General features: G+C 39.6%; 2 protein-coding genes across 4 annotated transcripts in view; one reads left to right on the forward strand and one right to left on the reverse strand.

Annotated features, from left to right (window-relative positions):
- The window catches only part of LOC112567898, a 43,787-nt gene extending 32,033 nt beyond the window's left edge, over positions 1–11,754 (forward strand). For both annotated transcript variants that reach the window (XM_025244768.1, XM_025244769.1), the window contains exon 7: positions 260–11,754. In XM_025244768.1, coding sequence (XP_025100553.1) covers positions 260–513 — 254 coding nt within the window. In that variant the 3' untranslated portion in view covers positions 514–11,754. The remainder of the gene's footprint in view (positions 1–259) is intronic.
- Positions 11,369–18,830, reverse strand: LOC112567899 (cell adhesion molecule 4-like). 2 transcript variants are annotated; one of them, XM_025244772.1, is made up of 9 exons: positions 18,604–18,830; positions 15,919–16,257; positions 15,349–15,756; positions 14,132–14,262; positions 13,667–13,823; positions 13,214–13,390; positions 12,835–12,862; positions 12,240–12,336; positions 11,369–11,859 (listed from the first exon to the last, which is right to left on the reverse strand). In XM_025244772.1, the coding sequence occupies exons 1-8, from the start codon at positions 18,665–18,667 to the stop codon at positions 12,276–12,278; spliced, it is 1,365 nt and encodes a 454-aa protein (XP_025100557.1). In that variant the 5' UTR covers positions 18,668–18,830; the 3' UTR covers positions 11,369–11,859; positions 12,240–12,275. The 2 variants fall into 2 exon arrangements, with proteins under 2 accessions (XP_025100557.1, XP_025100555.1); XM_025244770.1 differs by having other exon boundaries at positions 11,369–11,878; positions 18,604–18,829.
- Between the last annotated feature and the right edge of the window lie 1,822 nt (positions 18,831–20,652).

Raw genomic sequence — 20,652 nt, forward strand, 5'->3', positions numbered from 1 at the left:
CCCTTGTCTCTAACCTTAACCCTCCTTGACTCTGACCTTAACCCTCCTTGACTCTGACCTTTACCCTCCTCCACTCTGACCTTAACCCTTCTTCACTCTGACCTTAACCCTCCTTGACTCTGACCTTTACCCTCCTCCACTCTGACCTTAACCCTCCTTGACTCTGACTTTTACCCTCCTCCACTCTGACCTTAACCCTCCTTCACTCTGACCTTAACCCTCCTTGACTCTGACCTTAACCCTCCTTGACTCTTTGCAGACGACACGGGCTACGTCACGGGGTCCAGCGTGTACTACGCCGAGCCGTGGAGCGGCGTCGACAACGAACTGAAGGAGCGACTACGTCCATCGGCGCGCGTGGTGCACGAGAAGGTCGTGCACGAGAAGGTGACCCACGAGCGCTCGCCGTACGAACGCACGCCGCACGAGAAGGTGACGCACGACAAGATCCCCCACGACAGCAAGGGCGGCCCCCTCAGCAGCTCTGCGCCCCCTGCCGACGACAATGCCTGACCTCGGTTTCTCCTCAAAAGGTCTCCGTTCGTGACGTGCAATATTTATACGGACACACCAAAACGCAAACTCGACCCGCTTACCGGAAAAAAGAAAATACCAAAAAAAGATAAAGACTGTGAAACTAATGTGTGACTGAGGTCACGTGGTCCTTATCGTCGACAAGACAAAATGTCCAAGGTTCTTGTCTTTGCAGGCAAAGGAGTGTTGGTGACGTTTTGTGCTCTTTCTGCAAAGAGAACCGAAAACGGTTCCATCCGACGCTGGACGTCCGATTGAAAAAGGAAACAAGAAAAAAACAAACTTTTAAAAAATCCCTTTCTTCGTCATGTGTGGTCCACCGTGGACACTCGGAACGAAAGTTTCATTTCACTGGAGGTGTCTGCAAGGCTTTTTTCATCAGTTTCTGTGCAGACGAACCATTGAGAGAAGCCTCGGTGGACCCGTTCTTGGGCCCCACCCTTCCAAAATGTTTGGTGACGTAGACTTGTCGCTTTTGTCATCAGTAGATGATCGTTATTAATCTGGACACCCATCACCCTCCCCCCTACACACACACACTTACCCCTTAGTGCAGTTAAAGAAGAAAGCACGAAGGAAAAAAAATAGGTGAACTGCTTGTTTGTGAAACTATTCAAGGGGCAGATGACCGACTGCTTTCTTCTCATCAGTTACTTTAGCCATTTAGTCTTTAATCTTATCTGTTCTCTTAGCTAGTTTTAGTTACAGCTAATTTATGCGTGTGTGGTCTTTTGTTTAGCAAATCTGTTAGGCATGACTTTTTTAAGTAAGACAGAACGAGCAAAAAAAAAAAATAATAATAATAGCAAATAACTAAAAATATTTGTTATCAACGTCCATGACGAATAATCCTACTTAGACCCTTTTAAATAATTTAAGTTAGTAATAATTAATTTAGGTAATGATTAGGAAATAATTTCCTTGCCGGGTAATATTAGATTTTTATGGCACTCGACTTTTCCTCAAATATTTCACATTCCTCCGTAAGGGCGCACTTGTCCACTTGGAAGCAGGATTCAGAAATTTCTAGAAAGAATCCCTGTCATCCTTGTGAATCATAGTCATTAGTGTTGCCTGCGGTCCTCTAACTTTCAAAATCAGATGCAGTTCCCTTATTACAAAAGGTTCGCTTCTAGTCTGATGTCTAAGAAATGGTCAGAGTTGTCCCCATTCACCTCCCGTTATTTTCTCAATAGCGGGATGTCAATATTATGCCAAGTATGCCAAAATAATGCCAAGAAATTGTAAAAATGCGCACTAACACAGGCGTACACATACGTATTTAATTATTCTAGCTAGCGGATGGTTTTCTCCATAAACAAAATTTACCTGTGTGTGTGTTTATGCTTCTCTACTGTATGAGAATTTTGTTTAGAATAGGAGGACTCCGTTCTCTTCTCTGTGAGATAAAGTTCTCCACCCCTAAAAAAATAATATATAATTAACTTATTAACTATTTTGTTAATTATTCAAACCTTGTCCGTCTTAATTACACGGATTGCTGTTTCCTGGACGCATACATTTTTTAAGGATGAAAGAAAAGTCTTTTTCTTTTTTAATTTGTAGTTGAAAGGGATTTTTTTTACCGGTAAGAGGAAGACCTGGAGAGTAAGTTATGTATCTGACATTCTTAAGACAGAAGAAAGTCCACACTACGCATACTAACCCGAAAAAATCATCTGTGGCTCCATGTTAGGTAAACAACAACAAGGGCAGAGCCTTTGTTTCTACACCGACTTGCGCTATATCTATGTCAAAAGCTGATGACTGTACCTGTTGCCTCCACTTTTGGACACAGATGTAGCTCTGGAAAACCCGATGACCTTTATCTGTGCCTGAACAAAATGTGAGAAGCTGGTGCTCTAACGACTGCCTTCGTGACAAGGACAAGGGAGACAATTTTCCTCACAGCCAGACGTTGTGTTTGCGCAAGAGTTACGGTTCTTTGCCAAATTGTTTTTTCATCGCAGCTCTAAACAAGCATTGTCAACAGAGCTGAAGCAAACATTTTTTGGTATATTTTGCCACTTTTCCACTCAAAAAAAGAAATCTTAATGACTTATTCGTGAATATTGAATTTTCCTTGCCTAACATCTATCGACAAGAGTTATCTAACCTTTCTGTGTCAAAGCTGTTGAAAGTTCTGTTTGTCTAATCAGACATGTATAATATTGCATGAATCATATATTGCCCGTTTGTATAATACAGCGGTTGCATACTGTCAAAGCTCATCCAGACCAACTACATTTTTTTTTTTTTTGCATTTATCTGCAAAGGAAAAAGTCCACCGCCTTATGCCCAGGTGTATTTGTTTACACTGCGGTGTATCTGTAGGTATTGCGGTGTATCTGTAGATCCTGCGGGGTTCTGTAGATATTGAGGTGAATCTGTAGATATTGAGGTGTAAATGTAGGAAATTGTGGTGTATCTGCAGATGTCAGAAGCAAGTATTACCATTTACAGCGGATGTTGCAAGGTCACCATTAGGTGAGAAGGGTAAAGTTCATATTTTACTGCATGCGACACCTGAGCATCATTGCAAATCACACGCAGGTGAAATTTTTGTTAAACTTCAAACTGGAAAGAGATTGTTTAGTGGGAGATAACCTTTTACTGTAGAACTGACAATTGATGTCAGTGATGTCTTACATATTACTGACCCTACAATTATTTACAATAAGAATATTAATAATAATTACGCTTAGATGTATGAAAATGCATATTTTGAAGGTACTACTAATATATAAGGTTTGTATAAAGGTTTCTCGTCAGCAGCCTTAATATGTTTCTGACAGTCTAGCATGATCCTGTTAGCACCCTCGAGGTCTCAATAATGAATCCTGGGGCAACACTGGGAATGTAAGGACAAGTACCCTGTTATCCTAGTTGTCAAGTGGTGTCCAGGGGCTACCCCTCAGGCTGTAATAACAAAGATGTCCAAAATAACATCAAACAATGTTTCCGGGATCTGTTCACTGTTTTACAACCTTGGAGACAAGGCGCTTGTCCTTACTTTCCCCACTTTACCCCGAGGGGAAAGTTTTACCTCGCTTCATAAGTACAACACCTTGTAGATTAATTATTAGACAAGAGCATATATATCTCTGTAATCAAAGCTTGGTACTTTAAACTATAATTAGTATAATTTTCGGCATCTCAAGCAGGAAATAATCTCTTTTGTCACAATTAACTTCATGTATTACTAGACACAAGAAAATTTTAAATAATTGCAGTGTACAAACATTTTCAGACCTATAAATTTTATTAAGCCAAAGTTCAAGCACTTTATGAATTATTATTATTGTGACACATCTGCTGACTTGGAGAGTCAGAGGAGGAAAATCCGACACCAAATCATGTAAATAACAATATTTTCCTACTGAATTTCATTTTCGACTTCTAGATGTCATCTTTATCTCCTGAGCATAATAATAACAACTGTGCTACTCTTGAATTGCAGTTCAATAGGTCACTGCTGCAAACTTAACAACTGCTGTCAGGTACACTACAAGATGAAGATCACAAACACTTTACTGTCTCTTAGAAACACATTAGTGATTCTGTCAAAAATCTTCTAGGACTATTTTCAAATCCATGTTACCACCAGGTGTGGAAACAATGTTTGTACAAAAACTTTTAAAAAGTCCATAATCATTTTGATAAACAGGATAGAAGTAGCCATTGGAGACAATGACAAAGAGATCAGACATTTCATTTGTAGAACTCTTGTACTTTCATAATAAACACTTACTAAAGCCATGTTTGTGGACAAGTTTTGTTCATAAACTTTAGGGCTGTCTTATGAACATTAAGACCATCTCAAAAGCACTAGGAACAGTGTTATAAGCTTATTACAAGATGCTTATTGATGAAGAATTATATGGGTTCTTAAACTGTTTTAGAAACAAATAGGTTTATGCCACAGTTTTTAAAACAGTTAGGTTCCAGCACACTGTCAATGGTGTGTTAGTTTCTAGGACACAAAATACTAGGCTAATATTTACATATTAACATGTTGCAAATGTTTGTCAACAAAATTTGATTCCAGATATTCTGCAGCCTTAAACATTAAACCAAAGACAGTAAATTGTTCAAACATTTCTGATGTTTCGTTTGATAAGTTAAGCTGCAAATGTATATATATATATGCGACAACAGTTTGAAGAATGTTTAGACACAGGTACAATGGACAAACATCCCACACCCTTGTTATCTAGTATCTACATCCTTGTCTGACTGGACCTGAGCCTGGTGGAAGTAGAAGTAGCAGGGCTTGTAAGTTAAATGATGAAAGTCCGGGACTAGCACACAAGCAGGGTGGTGTGGACAGAAAGTCTGATGATACAGAGCTGTCAGATGATGAAGTCCATAATAGAGAAAACCACATGAAGCTGATTTTCTTTCAGTCAGTGACTTACTTCATTTTGCAAAGTCCAGAACTTTGTCCATTATCCCACTTTGCCATGGAACGAATATAAAACAGCATCACATTAGTCTTTAAGATTTCTTAAAACTTTTAGCATTAGGAATCTTCCATTGTAAGTAAATTCATTTTTAAACAATAACAGAACGGGGAATAATTTCTTTGATTTTTTACATAACATTTGGTATCAAGAATTTCACATTGTAACTTCATTCATTTTAAACAAATGAGGAATAATCGAAACTGTAATAACTGGAGGGAAAGTGAGGCTATTGTCACCTCTGACCTGAGGCCATAAATGTAAGCATTTTTTATTTGTAAGGGTAATTCATCTATTAGCTTGATAATGAGTGAAGGTAACTGAGGTAAAAATTAGACCAAAATTGTCTCAGAATTTTTGGTGTGTAAATTTCTATTTAAAAAATTATATATGTACATACAAAGAGATTTTTTTTAACAATCCATTAATTGTTAAATAAATAAAAGTTAGAGCGATGGCTGACCTCAGGCTCTCCTGACCTCGCGTCGTTGTGAGGTCGACGGACCAGGTGGAGCACGTGACTTCCGTGACATACCTGCTTGCTGCACGACAGCTCTAGGATGAGGTTGGGGAGGGGGAAGATGCTGCACGACAGCTCTAGTGTGAGGGAGGGGTCGGAGGGCAAGACTCTTGCTGCGGCGGCCAATCAGGCCCTGCGAGACGTACCAGGGTCATGTTGCTATGGCAACGACTGGCTGGGACCGTGCCAGGACAAATCCAAGTTCTTACACCTGAAAACCCATCCTCTTACAAGGCAACACAACACACAAAGCTGCATGGGTAACGCAGGAAGGGATTTGAACTCTTGCGAACAGATTGTGAATTGTATCCATTATAGACCCTTGAACACGTCAACACTTTTTTTCAAATTATATACAATTTGCATGTGTTGTGGTCATGCTAGACATATATATACATACATGTATATATGTATTGACTTGAAACATTCCCTTGGGTGTACATATTACAATGCATGTTCTGTACATAGCAGTATGTTTAATTTATTCTATTCCCTCCATATATTTATCTATTAACTGTTGTCATTGGTGCCGTTATCATTTGTGTCATCACCAGAACTTTCAGTTGATGTTTGTCTCAAATCTTAGAAGAAGAATTGGTTGTACTTTTATTGTTTCACAAGGCGAAACATTATCTTCTCTCTTATCCCTAAATAATAATAATAATAATAATAATAATTTGTGACATTGGACAAAAGTTAGAAACAAGGTAAGGCAAGTATTTCTTGAATTATTCTTTCAAACGTTTATTTATAAAAAAAAATTAATTTTTAAATAACAACCACTAAAAAATCTAACTAATCTAGAAGAAAGAACTGTTCAGTTGTACACGCTAATACTACAGTGTGCATTCGGTTTTTTTTTTGGTTTTTTTTTCCATTCTAGAATTTTTAGGAGTTTAAAGACCTGCAAGAGACCTGAACATTTCCCCCCTTGTATACGCAAACTATTTTTTTTCCAAACGCACATATATTCAACATATATATATATCCAAATGCAAACATGCACCCGTTCTACATATGTCTCCCAACATAATTTGTCATCGTTTGATCTCCTGCTACTACCACCCATGATGCACTAAATATTTAAATATTTATACAGCGCTATATCATGGAGACCAGGCTCAGAATGCTTTTACATATCCAAATATACAGTACAGCATAAAAAACACACACAAACACACAAAGTACTAAGGTACCAAAGTACTAGAAGGTTCGCCACCCTTTTCATACAGTCTGCTTCACCCAGTTGGCCCAGAAATGGAATGGGTTCGTGACTCTATAGAGGTCAGAGGTTACAGTAAGGCTTCAAGGTAGAGGAGACGGGTACCACCCTCACAAAAGCTCACTCCCCTACACTCGTAAACTACAGTACTTATAACATTTTTACCATGATACCCATAGCTGGAAACTTGTGTTTTATTGAGGACTAAACTTCATATTTTTTGTAACAGTAGGTTTGTAAACGAGTATTGCACTCCCCACCCCTACCCCACTTCTCTTCTGAAACAATCTTGGTGGTCGTTTGAACTTTAGTCCTGCCCTTGCTGTACTTTGTCCGTTGCCCTCTTTGGGATGAAAGTCCAGTCGTGTAAGGATATTAAAGGGCTAGCATACCAAAGTCGGGTCAAAGTTCATCTCAAAGTCTACAATCTGAATCACGAAACTGGTCTCCTGTGCCATGTCAAAGTTCATGTCAAAGTCTAGAATTAGGAAAGTGGTCTCCTGTGCCAAATAGTTTGTCGCTGTTGCTGCCTCCTTGTTTTCTCTACCCCATCCACCGACACCACACATCGCACCCGCCCACAACCCAAATAAAGACCTTCTGCTCAAGTCTTTTTTCTCTATAGTTCGACATTATCACAAAATATGAGTATGCAACTTCCCTTGTCTAGGAGGAAAGGCAACAATTACAGGTCCAAAGTATGCACGGTTGTATAGATGTACAAAAGGGTCTCCGTTTTAAATTTAAGGATTTTTTTTTAAATACTTTTTTCCTAACAAAGAACCCAATTCTTCACCCAGAACACACCACAGATGCTTAAAACTTCTTTTTGAATTTGTGTTCTTTGTCCCTCACCTTTCTTGGATATTTCAGTTCTGGTAGGTTTGGAAATCTTTCTCTCTCTCTCTCGTCGGATTTTTCCCTTCAATTGGCTTCTGTTTATTTCTCTAAATTCATTGCACCTTTAACCATCCTTCCCTTCGTCATGCACCATCTTTAAATTATGAAGGTTACATGTTTCATTGGTGAACACTGCAAGCCCTGTGCAAGGTGTACATAGGGGATTCTACCGTGTTCCTTCGAAATCAACTGTCGCTCAATGTATGGGATTTTCCTATATTACATGTATTTCTTGTCGTTGTTTAGATTGTTGGACATTCCAACGTATACATCCGTTGCTCCCTGGATCTCAGACTGTGCTGGATGAGTATTTTTGCTAAACGCCCTACACGATGAATTTTTCCAAAACCCAAAGAGAAAACGCGTTTAATATCGCTCCGTTATTGTCGATAACATTCATGAAATCATTAACATCTGGTGGCAAGAGAGTTGTTCACTCTCTTTCTTTATTTATCTAATTCCATCTCTCTCACACACATTCTCGCTCGCTCTTTCTGAGCCGCCGTGGTGCGATGTCATGACTGTGTCCAGCTCACCTGTCCTTACCTGTCACATCAAAGTTCTTTTTACTTTGATCCCTAGTCCATCACCTGACCGAAGGGTGCTGTCATCAAATGTCTATTATACCATGTAAATGCTCTTTCCAACCTTTGACCGTTCTTGTTAGAAAAAGGGAACAAATGAGATCTTGGGATGGAGATAGAAGACTCCTAAATGTCATTGGTTGCAGCTCCGTCTGGTCCTTCTGGGTAAACTGTAAACAGTAAACTTTCTTGTCACAGTGGGCTTGATACTATAGCATCACGACTAACTCTTCCCTTTGAAATCAGATGTGTTAAACAGAAATCAGAATAAGGTTTATGTTTACCTGGCTTGTCTCGATCCGGAAATGCTAAGGTGAAAAGAAAGGAAGAGATGAAATGATGGCTTGCTGGTTTGTTGACCTAATCGAGAATGACCTGTTGATAGTCGTGTTTCCTAGCAACTGTTAGAGCTGAGATATATCCATGGAGGTTGTTTCTCGTGGTTTTTGAATTTTCAGGAATTTGAAGCTTCTGTCAGCTCATTAGAAGTTGAAGGTCGACTCTAAAAGAAGTTTACGCGCCAAGGTTCAAAGGTCGGGTCTCGTTCGAGCTCCTTGTAGTTTGGCGGTCTTTGTTATCTGAGTGGCCAATGTGCTAACGCTCTGTCAGTCTCTGTGCTAACATGCTAACATGCTAAGTTGTTTCTATGCTAAGGTTCTGCGTTAGCTTTCTTGGCAATTCTACGATGCACTGTACAGAATCCTCTGGCGCTCTTCTAGTCTACAGTCTGTATATGTGTTGGCATGGAATGCTGCTGGCCTGTGTCTGTGGTCCTGAATTGAAATTGGTCTTTCAAGGTTTTCACACTCAAACTTAAGTAAATAGATGAGGACAATGATGACAAGAGTGATGATTATGATGATGATGAAGACGAGGGTTGGGATCTCGATACGGGCATTTCAGAAGAAAAGAATAAATAAAATAAAATAAAATAAAAAAATAAATAAAAGGAACTAGGAAGGGACATATAAGTCAGATCTTGTGAGAGACTTAAAAGCACGTACTCACAAACAAGCTCTCTCGAATTCTCTCTCTTACCCACACTTTCACACACACACAAGCAAACAAACAGTAACAGTTATTAATGAACCACTTAAACATCTTTAGTCATCTCTCTCTCTCTCTCAATAAAAGGACTTAATGTTCAGTATGACTTCAAAGCCAAAATGTTGTATTTGTACGGTCGTGACAATTTTCTCGCTTCCAAACTATCCTTAACTGAAGCTTGACCCTTAAGCTTTTCTATCAAGACAACTTTTTAATGCTTTAATAAATATTTTAAAAAATAAATAGGATTGGTTAAACGTGAAATTCTTTACAATCCTAGAAATTTCTCCTTTCTTTAAATCCGCGAAATATGCGAGCTTTTTAATGGTCTACCTTTATTTCGGGTTTGCTTTTTAATGGGGTGGAATTTTCATGCATATTCTCTAGAAATTCATACTGCTGTTTATTATTCATTGATGTTTATTATTATTATCATTATCACCATCGCCATTTTCATCATCACCTTTATCTTCTTCTTTCTCCACTTCTTTCATTCCTTCTTCGTGTCTCGTTGTAAGAACTCTCTCTCTCTCCTAATTATGAATACAATTCTTGTTGTCTGTGACTTTACGTGGTATGTGGTATGTATGCTTGATGGTAACTAATTGGTGGTGCATACATTTATATATATATACATATATATAGCATAAACAATGCGTATTTGCAATTCCATGCCTTAGTCCAAGAACTTACGCCACCTTCATTGAAGCTGTCTCCGCTTCATGCAATAGCCAAAAGCAACTCTGACTTGTTTAGTTTCATCAGTATGGCCAGTAGATTTGTACGAACTTCTTTTTTCTTTTACATTCATGTGAATGACAGGGCAGATGAAAGTACCAATCTAATTTTTTGTGTTAAAACCTATGGGCATGAACAGTTTTTGTTGTTGTTGTTGTTGCTGTTGTTGTGTCGTTGTCTGAGGAAAGAGCTCCTAAACCTGCAGCTCGATTGGACAGTCACGTGATTTGACTTTTAATAAGAATGTTTATTTACTTCGTTGGTATTTGTGACTGATTAGTACTTAAAGGTGTTTTATTCCATTGATTATGGGCGTATTACGAGATACATTATTTATTGATTGATTTGTTTATTATTTTGAGCGTGTGTGATTGTGTTTCTCTTAGCGAGCCTTATGATTTGAACAAATCTGTTTGTAACATTTGATGGGTTTGTTTTTTCGTTAGTTCACCATGAAACCAAAATATTGCCGCCTTAAAGCCAAAATACATTTTCATTACCCATATGTGGATATATAAAATGTACATTAGAAAAACTATTACCTCGCATGGTAAGGTATTTCCGGTTCAGCTACCTGTAATAGTTTGCCTATCGTTTTCCTTACGTAGATGATAGATATACAACAAGAGTAAAAATTAACAGGAACCTATCTTTAATTTATCTTTTTAAAAAAAAAGTCTTGACCACTTATTGTTGAATTTTGTTTGTTTGTTTGTAATATCCTAAAGAAGGTTGTGAAATTTAAATCGTTGTACGAATTTTAAAAAGAAATAAAGAGTCAGCTTACAGGAACGGACTGCTGTTACTAGCGGTTTGAGGAAATGGAGACTGGGGTACAGTGGCAAGAAGGAAGGATAAATACACTGAAAGAGAAACAAAAAAGATTCAATGTCAGCTAATCGTCACTCTCACGAAAGGTCAACTAACGTCCTTTTGCCCTCCTGAGACCGTTGTCACCTTCACCTACAGGTCATGGTCGTCGTGTAGTGACGTCAGTTTGGTTTGGATGAGAGCATGTCTTTGGCCCCTCGGACCACCTCATGAGCGCTGCTCAGTGCAGGCTGAATTTTTACCCTGTGTATCATTTTTCTCCATTTCCTGTGATCCCAGGTCAGTTGTTATTGAGTTGATTTAGTTATTGTTACTGTACGGAGATAAAATAAATCTTTTGTACAAAACACACTATAGCGTGTGAATCATTTACAAGTACAGGATGTAAACAAATTCTATAATTTAATAAAATTACTAAACTTTACGTTTCTCAATTTTTTTGCTCTCTTTCTCTCACTCGTTCACTCACTTTACTCACAAGCACACAAATATAAAAAAAAAACACACACAATATTACAAAGGCATCAACTCTTTGGACATTAAAATGGCTTCTTATGATCGAGGTTTCTCTTTTTTCTACATAAAACAAGGAAAAAGTTTCGCTACTTTTGATTTAAAACAAATCCTGACAAAATCAAGTTTATATGACACTATAATATACGATAATAACATTACCTCTTTGAACTCAGAAACAATGTTATTCAATAATGATTTTTTAAAATAATTTCAGAATGGCTAATTACTAATCGTGGGATGCACCATTGTTTAGATAACTGTGCACGAAAATTGGGGGACTTTATTACTGTCTGGTGAAATAAAAATGAAACCTATAGCCATTCTGTTAGGGTCTATGTGTACTTGATCAGGTGTTGAGCGCAAAATTACATCCGGGTTATTTCTAAAGAGTTTAAAATTTTTTAAAAAACGGTATATGTATCACACATTTGTCAAATATCTCTCCACACTCCCAGCTATGGTAAGATGCACAGACCTATCTGTGATGCCAGCGTCGTTGAGTTCCTGGCCACATGAAAGATAACTAGGTGAAATGAAAGGAAAAGAAAAAAGAATTACAAAACAAAAACTATAATTACAGACAACGACTTTTGTAAAGGATAACGACGACACGCAATGGCTCCGACGAAAGTAAACATCCTTAATAAAATAATGAACAACAGACATGCAACAAATAGCAGTAACAATATCCATCGGCCAAAACAACAGATTGAAGCAAATAAACCACAGAAGCAACAGATTGAAGCAAACACGACTTGAAACGACAGACAAACTTTCATAACGTAGAAGATGCACAATTCCATAGGAAAACAGAATAGAAATAGAAAACAAAAGATGCACAGCTCCATTCAAGTCGATGGCTGGACAGCTGTCAGAACCCTTACCTTTCCTCAGCCAGCCGTTGCGAGGAGATAATTTTATCAGGGAAAGTAAAAGGCAGCGGAAGGAGAAGGGTGTGCTCCGTCTTCCACGTTCCAAACCCTACACACAGTGGACCACTCACTGTTTATAGCCCCTTAATAGACTTAGAAGCATTTCCTTCTTTTCCTTTCTATGTAAATTTACGAAACAAAATAAAATCATACTAATAATTTGTCGTTAAAAAAAATTATTCATAAGTTACTGCCCTGCGGCCACTATCTTCAGACACCTTAGCTTTTAAAAATATTTTTATTTATTTATTTATTTATTTATTCAACAAGATTGTATACATAATGGGAAAGTGGCTCTTGCAAGAATGAACAGATGATCCTACTGGGAACAGTGCGGGGAGGCAGACAGGTAAAACAAGAAATGGGCAACCTCCCAAAGTGGATTTGTTTGTCAGTTACCAGATCCTTCAGAATGGTAGAGATCAGAGAGATGTCAAGAGTTGATGATGATGATGATGATGATGAGGAGGAGGAGGAGGAGGATAATTGGCTGGTTAGAAGTGGTTAGAAGCCTCTGACCTCAACTTCTTCACAAAACATGACTCACCGTTTCATGGACGACAAGGGAACCACGTCTGCAAAAGAAAAGCAACTGAGTCTTCTGACAGTTCATGAGTCAACTCTTAGATCGACTGTCCTCTGTACAAAACATCCATCCTTCGCCCCTCGCCACCTCTTTATAGCTACTCTCCCTCGAGTAAAACATCCTCGGGATCTGAGCACTGCTTTATAACTTCGATAACCAGATGCTTGCCCTTGTCCACATTACCCTGGGGACATACCCTCGCCTCATGCCTACGGCCGCTGGTGGTTAGTCCACGCCTTGCCTTCCACTTACCGGGCGCTAGACACGTTTAACCACTTACACCACCTAAATTTGCTGAAAGTAAACTATTTCATCCGCAGTCACAGACAACATGACTCACCTGATCCTAGGCGCCGCGGACGCCACCTGGCGGGATGCTGCTGTCGCTGTCTCCGCCAGGTGTACACGATGTACGCCACCCCCGTGATGCCCAGCGCCAACCCAATCGTCGACACGACGACGAGAATCACGGCCAACCGGTTGTGATCGGAAATCAACGGCTCACTGCTTGAAGACTCTGACAAATGCAAAACTCTGGCCTGAAGGTTTGTGAAGAGTTCACCAGGTGCAAATTTACCTCTCTTAACCTCTAATCACACAGTCTGCCATACCCAGAAGTTAACTTCTAGAAGTACACGACACCTGGAGATTTTGCCCTTTACGCATATACACTCTTACAAATTAAAATTATAAATACTGTTACATCAATTTTAGAAAAATTGAGATCCTGAGATGTTGCAGTTATCACTAAAATCCTGTTAAAAAATTCATCAGAAGAGGATAGCTAAGTTACCTTCTTTTCCTACTACATGGACGACTATGGTTTTGGAGACACGGCCGTGCTCATTACTGGCCGCGCATGCGTACACGCCTTCTTCCACCAGGCTGACGTTTTTTAAGGTCAAAGTGTGACCCTTTTGTAAAGGTATCGATGTTTTCTTGGAAATGACCTGCACAAGGAGGAATTGAAAACATTTAAAAATTAAACACGAAGTTTGCTTGCATTGAGTGCTCCAATCATATTTCTAAACACTGGCTAAACGCATTAGTTAATTTAGCAAAATTATTATAATAACCTCGTTATAATAACCAGTCATAATGTCATACTGACCAGATACAAACTATTTTTAATGCTGAAATGAGATTTCGCCTTACTGAAAAGATGGTCATTGAAAACATCAACTCTAGCATCTCCATCATCATTCGCACAACCCCAACCACCACCATTATCGCCATCATCGTTATCACTCGTCTTCACCTTTTCCCACGTGATGTCACACGCTGGACGACAAGTTGATACACTGCAGGTAAGATTCACCGAACTCCCGGAAGTGAGGTCAATGGTCCCGTCAGGCGGGTCGAGCCTCAGGTCCTCTGCAGATGGAGCCCCTGTGTTGACGTGCATCATTGGTGTAATGTTTACATCCTCTCTTGTAACAATTTATTTTTTTAACAAATTTTATTTATATATGACTTGTAAAATAAGAGAGGGACAAAGAAAGGAAAAGAGCGAGATTTGTTAAGATAACAGAAGGTATAAAACGGGCATGATAATAATTTATAAGAAAAAAAATATAACAAAGAACAGAGAGAGTGTATGTGTGGTTATAAATGTTTGATATGGGACTATCTTGTTATGTAATTCTCATTATATTATCAACGTCTCTATAGACTGGCGAAAAAAAAAGAATCTAGACATATCTTAAAAATTTCCAAAGTTCTGCATTTTCATTGGATATCATATGCTGCTCAAAACAATGGAAAGGCCAGTTGTGGAGTCAATCACTGCTTCGTGCCGATAAACAATCAATAACATTGAATCACAACACTTATTTTATTTATGAAATGAAACCTTATTAGCCAATTTTATTTACTGACAAAACCCATGTTTTTAAATTCAGAAAAATAATATTAGAGGAAAAAGAAAGTTAATATCGTGGGGCTGATGTATGTAGCACGCACAAACTGGATTGTCATCAAATTTATGTTGACTGTTAATTTCCAAATTCACAACAAATTCCCTAAAAATAAGATTTTAAAGAAATTGCTCCCCGTTTGTATAAACACAAAAACGAAGAAAATATGAAAGTGGTTTTTTTCCATAACTTTGAGTAGTATATAAAGGTGAGATTAAAAGACTTTGTGCGCATGCGTTAAAAACGTCAGTGGAAAATTTAAAAAGTCATTTGACAAACAGACATGGGTGTGTTGTCGAGTGTTTTTTGCGAATTCCACGGTTGTGTGTTTGTTTAGCTTAGCCATGGATGTGTATAGGTGGACTGCTGTCTGTCTGCCGAGACCAACGCTTAGCCTCTTGCGAAGTTCTCCGCTGTTAGTCTCGGCGAGCCTAAGCAAAGAATGTGAATAAACCGGAAGCTTTGTAGTCTCATGCCTCGTTTTAGTAGTTAACTGGAAAAAATCGTCTGCCAGCAGTCCAGTCATACAAGTTCATGGCTTAGCTAACCAGGGACTCACCCTGTAGATGTACGGTGTACCGGTCACTCCACTCCGACCACAGTCCCAGCCCTTCTGACGCGCTGCAAGCAAACTGACGTCCCTCGTCAGACTTCCGAGTGAACTGCAGAGTTATCGTTTGGCTCGTGAGGTTGATGCGAGATGCTGAATGTTCGTCAACCCCGTCAGCAGGACCCAGTGCCACTGGCTTTGGTTCCGATGTTTCTGCACTTGAAGCATTGAGGTGATCAGCGGGGATGATTTCACTGACGGCGCGTCCGTCCCCATCCGCGCTGTCAAACCAGCGAAACACCATTGGTCTATGTTGGTCACGTGGCTTGCTGGCACTTGACGCTGTGCAGCGAAGCGTGAGGTTGTGGCCCTCGACAGCCACGCCAAGGGCAGTGACTCTCGCTTCTTGCGGCGCTTCTGAAAACAGAGAGTGTGTGTGTGTGTCAGAGAGCGAAGAACTATATAAAGTATATATATATATGAAAGTATATACATAAATATATTTGAATGCAGTCAGACGAAATTTCGCAGCAGAATCCTCACTCACACACACACACGTACGTGTGAGAGCTTGCTTACCTATAACATTCAACCTCTGACCGCAGTTGGGAATGATATCTTTCCCAGACAGGCCTCTCAGACAGAGGTAGGTCCCAGCATGCCTTGCAGTGACGTTGGAGATGGAGACCCGGATGTAACCGTCGATGAGCGTGTCAGAAACGTTGACCGTATCCTGATATCCACTCATCAGCAATGGGTTGACCAACTGGTTCCCTACGAGCGAGGCCATGAAGACGATGTTCTGTGGATTGTCCAAAGAAATCACAATCACTCCGTGCCACAGGTGCCTCGACAGGAGCTGCCAGGTGAGAGTAGCGTCTTGACCGGAAGTGACGCAAACAGGCTGCGCAGCGTCACCTAGCACCGAACATAAATGTGCACAGTGTATACACTGTCGTAATTAATTAATTATTCATTAAAAAAAATTTAAAGGTCGTGTGTAGAGCAACTTTTTACCTAATGATTGGGTGAACATCAGAACAAAACCCTACCGCTTACCTCCCCTGTTCTCGATAAACACATGTACAAACATCACTAGGCACAGACAAAAGTCAAGATTACAGACTAGATGTCACGGTTGGACATGAATAAAACTCAGCCATTTAAAAATCTGATATCATATGCTTGTTAGGAGTATCTCATGATATGCTAGTGAGGAGATCTGTGTACAAACATAGCATCACAATTTTTATCTCTTTCTGTTTATGGGGATGTTTGTACACTTCTATCTCGGAAACGGAAAGGAAATATTCTAGTATATCTACTTTCCTTTCCCTCTCAATTCAACTCTTTTTTTTTCTTTTTTTCTTTTCTTTTCTTCTCTTTTTTTTTTTTTTTTTTTTTTGACATTGGTGGTCCTCGTTCTGTGTCTTTGAGAGCTTGTGGCCGGCTGTCACCCAAGGTTGACATAAAAATGACTGTACCATGAGGTATACATCGTATGCATGGCTATAAAGTTGTTATGCCGACCTTGGGCAACCCTATGAAAGCTCACAGAACAACAGAATATACAAAAGTTCCTTTGTGATTTGTCATCTTCCTAGTCCGTCCACAATGACTGAAATAACAACGGAAGGGTGGGGGACAAAGAGGGTGTTGTGGACGGTAGCGAAGGACCTTTTAGTAATCAGTCTACTGATAAATAAGTGTCTATTTATAGTTTCATGTCCAAGCAGGTCTTCCTTCTCTTCCCCATCACTGGATAGTGAATTGTCTATCTGTGCAGACTACGCGCAAATCTAGTGCTGGTACATCCATTGTCTCTACAAAGTGCCACTTGCCCTCTGACCTGACCCCGGCGGCCACGCCACACTTAGCGCACTTGACTCAATGCGCTCTGTTCTTCTCGCCTCGTCGGCGATGGATAAAATCGGCCAATCGGATGACTTGAAAAGCTAAAACTCGATGATGTCATGTAGCGACATCTCAATGCGTGATTAGCCATGAGAAAAGACGACCAAACAGATGGTCTTCTGACTTCCTGCGGGTACCCGGGGTATCCAGAAGTGAAGTGGTTAAAATAAGCGTGTTTCACTGCAGCTGGAAGCTCTTGGTTCAGATCTCGTCTCGGGACACTGTCTGTATGTGGTACCTGTTAGCAGGGATAGCCGTCTGGGTGGAGGGATTCCTGGTACTTCAATTTCCTCTCCTCTCAGTGCGAAATTTCATAGAGATGGAAGCACTTTCCCATTAAAGCATTAAAATCCGGTTGAAAGGCCGCTCGTCTGCTGTGTAAAGTTTGAGCACAGGCAACTTTCGGTTTATTTCTTATGAGCTAGAGAATGCCCAGCCATCATTGGCTGAGTAAGAGAATATCGATGAAGCAAACATTTTTGTGTCCCAGAGTATATTCTGGCACGTACACTAGCGATTTCGTGGAATAATACCGATATTTTCAAAAAATAATAAAACCGGTCGTTCGAAAGAAATTTTTTTCTCATTCCGCAAAAAGAATGGATTTGTGGAGATAGAGAACTTTCAATATATAAATGGGAGAGGGTGGCTTAGATGTCAGCTGAATTCCGGTTGGTTGGCAGCGCTGGTAATTAATTCTGATTGGCGGGCAAGTTGTTATTGTCCAGAAGGGTTATCTGGAGAAGAAAGGGGCTACAGTGATAAATACAGCTTTTAGAATTTACTAGGTTTTGTTGTTTTCGCTTTGTTGTGCTTATTTTGCCATTGCCGGGCTTGAAGCCTTCCTTCAGTCCTCACCATCAACTATTTCATTACGAGCACAATATCACTAAGATAACAGCCACGTTTTAAAAAAAAAAAGCAACAAATGATAATAAAGAAAATCACAACACCTACATAAACTGATTTCATTAACTAAGACCCACAATCGGGCAAAAATCATTACAGGTTTGACTAAGTTTATAAAACTTGTGTGTTAAGGTCACCTGAAACCGATCGGGTTTTTGTTTATTTGTTTGGGGGTTTTTGTTTTGTATTTTGTTTGTTTGTTTTGTTTTTGGTTTGTTTATTTTTTTGCTGTTGTTGGTTTGTTTTTTGTTTTGTTTTGTTGCTGTTTTTTTTTTGCAAATTTGAGGACATTGCAACTTTGGTCAACATGCTGAGCCAGTTTACAAGACATTTCCAATATATCAGCCAGTGCAGCGGGCATTTTAAATATTTGACCCATCAGACCTTTGGTCGGTTAAGAACTGGGTTTTAAATGTGTCAAGTCTGAGTAATTACACTCACCGTTGGTTTGGACGATCCAGGCAAAGAACAGAAGTCCGATCCAAGACTCTGCAGACCTGTCCATGCTGAGTTCCTCCCTCGTGCTCCTCGTGGTTTACAAGCGCGAGCACTGAGCTCGCAGGTCCTTTGAAAGGAAGATGTCTCGCTGACGATGCGGCCAGTGGCAAGTGTGTCTCAGCATCTCAAGTGGATATGAAGCCCGACTTTCGCCATCCAGTAATTAATTTAAATGTCCCGACAGTCACAGCTAAAAATTCCCCGGTTAATTATAACAGTGATGATGAGAGAAGGGCATAAAATTTAAAATAAAAATGATCTTTTCCCCGAAACCTGACTTTCAGGTTGCCTTACTCTTTCTGTCATCGACATTACACTTTATTCAACCCGGACCTCTGAGAGGATTCAAACTGGGGATGAACAACCGTTGTACTTTTCACCCTCGAGAAGACTCTAACCAGAAAAGATTCTAACCAGATACACAAATTTTAAACTTTGACCTTAAATTTCTTTGTACAATTTGCCTGAATGTAAACATTAAACTGTGGGCTTTAACCACTAGTTATTTTCTTTTCAATTCACACTTCATCTCAGTGTACTTCTCAGACTAAACTGTATGGACTCCGCCTGACCATAAGAGGACCGGGGAAGGTAAAACAGAGAGAGGAGGGATATTGGTACCACCCTCACATAAATATACTAATTTAATTCTGACATAAACAAAACAACACACCAACACGAACAGACATGGACAAACACGATACAAAATACTTTATTGTCTCATGGGTATTCAGATAGATAAAATCAATTATCCACACACCAGACCACATACAACCTATGTTCTGTCAAATATATTCATGCACAGAGTGGACGGAGGACTATCATCGTCAGCGGTAAACAATGCTTAGCTAAGTAAATAAGCAAACTTTGTCCGACATAATTCTGTTTGCACTTCAGCAACTACTTGTGACAGGTCTTGAGTTCAAGTGTCACGACAAGTGCACGTGCAGCTGTACATTTATCTCTTCATGAAAATCTTCTCGTCCAGAAGTCAGATGGTCTCGAGTTCATCGGAGTCGCGATGGAGACACTTGAGGGTTCTTGTACACAGGAGACACAAACACTTGAAACCACAGACCTCTGATAATAGAAGTCTGTGCTTGGAGCGATTTTTCTGAATTCTTCCTGACTGAAGCTTACATCCCTGTATACAGATGAATTATGAGGTAGTGGGAGGGGGAGGGGGAGGGTCTTCGGCGGTCCGAGGAGGAGTTACCGTTGTGACTGGTGAGGGTTGGTACAATGTAGTTGATGACTAGAACTTTGTTGTTGTAATAAGGACAGCTCCAGCTTCCTAGAATCCTTCTGTTTATAGTTTCATTTCGATTCATTTCGGTTCGTTTTGTTTTGTTATCTTTGGTATTTTTTTTATTTTTGTTTATTTACTTATTTTACGTTGATTTGTTTTTAGAGAGTTTTTAACTGTTTATTTTATTTCTTTTTTTCTTTTTTGGAGGAGGAGGGGACGTGATGTTATTTTTCTTTTTCTGTTTTTGTTTTTGTTGAAGTTGTCCTAGCTGCATTAACAAAGGGAAAGTAGTTCGTTCGTGGAAAACATGTACTCAAGCTGTGAATAAAGACCTGGTGTCATTGAGTGTTTCTGTCCTTCCTGCACACCAACTGTTCCCCTGGCAATGACAAGCTTTACAGAGAAGCAAAGAATCCTACCGACTTCTTCCGCGAAAATTAGAATTGTGTGATCTTAAGCAGCCCTTCCATAATCAGTTTACATGTATGTTGTCTCGACACATTTCAGGAAGACTGAACAACAAACCCCATTGAAGTCCTGATTTTACTTTCATTTGATTGGAATAAATAAAAAAACTTTGTGAGTGTTTGTGTGCGTGCGCGCGTGTTTTCTGGGAGGATTTTCTATCCTATAGAGGCTAAAAAAAATTACAATAAGTGGCAAATCTCGTCTGCGTAAAAACCATAGTTCTCCACAGAGTTTAGAATTCGAAAAGCAGCTTCCGCTTCTTCAAGTGTCCTCGC

The sequence above is a fragment of the Pomacea canaliculata genome, linkage group LG7, assembly GCF_003073045.1.
Source record: "Pomacea canaliculata isolate SZHN2017 linkage group LG7, ASM307304v1, whole genome shotgun sequence".
Taxonomy (NCBI): Eukaryota; Metazoa; Mollusca; class Gastropoda; order Architaenioglossa; family Ampullariidae; genus Pomacea; species Pomacea canaliculata.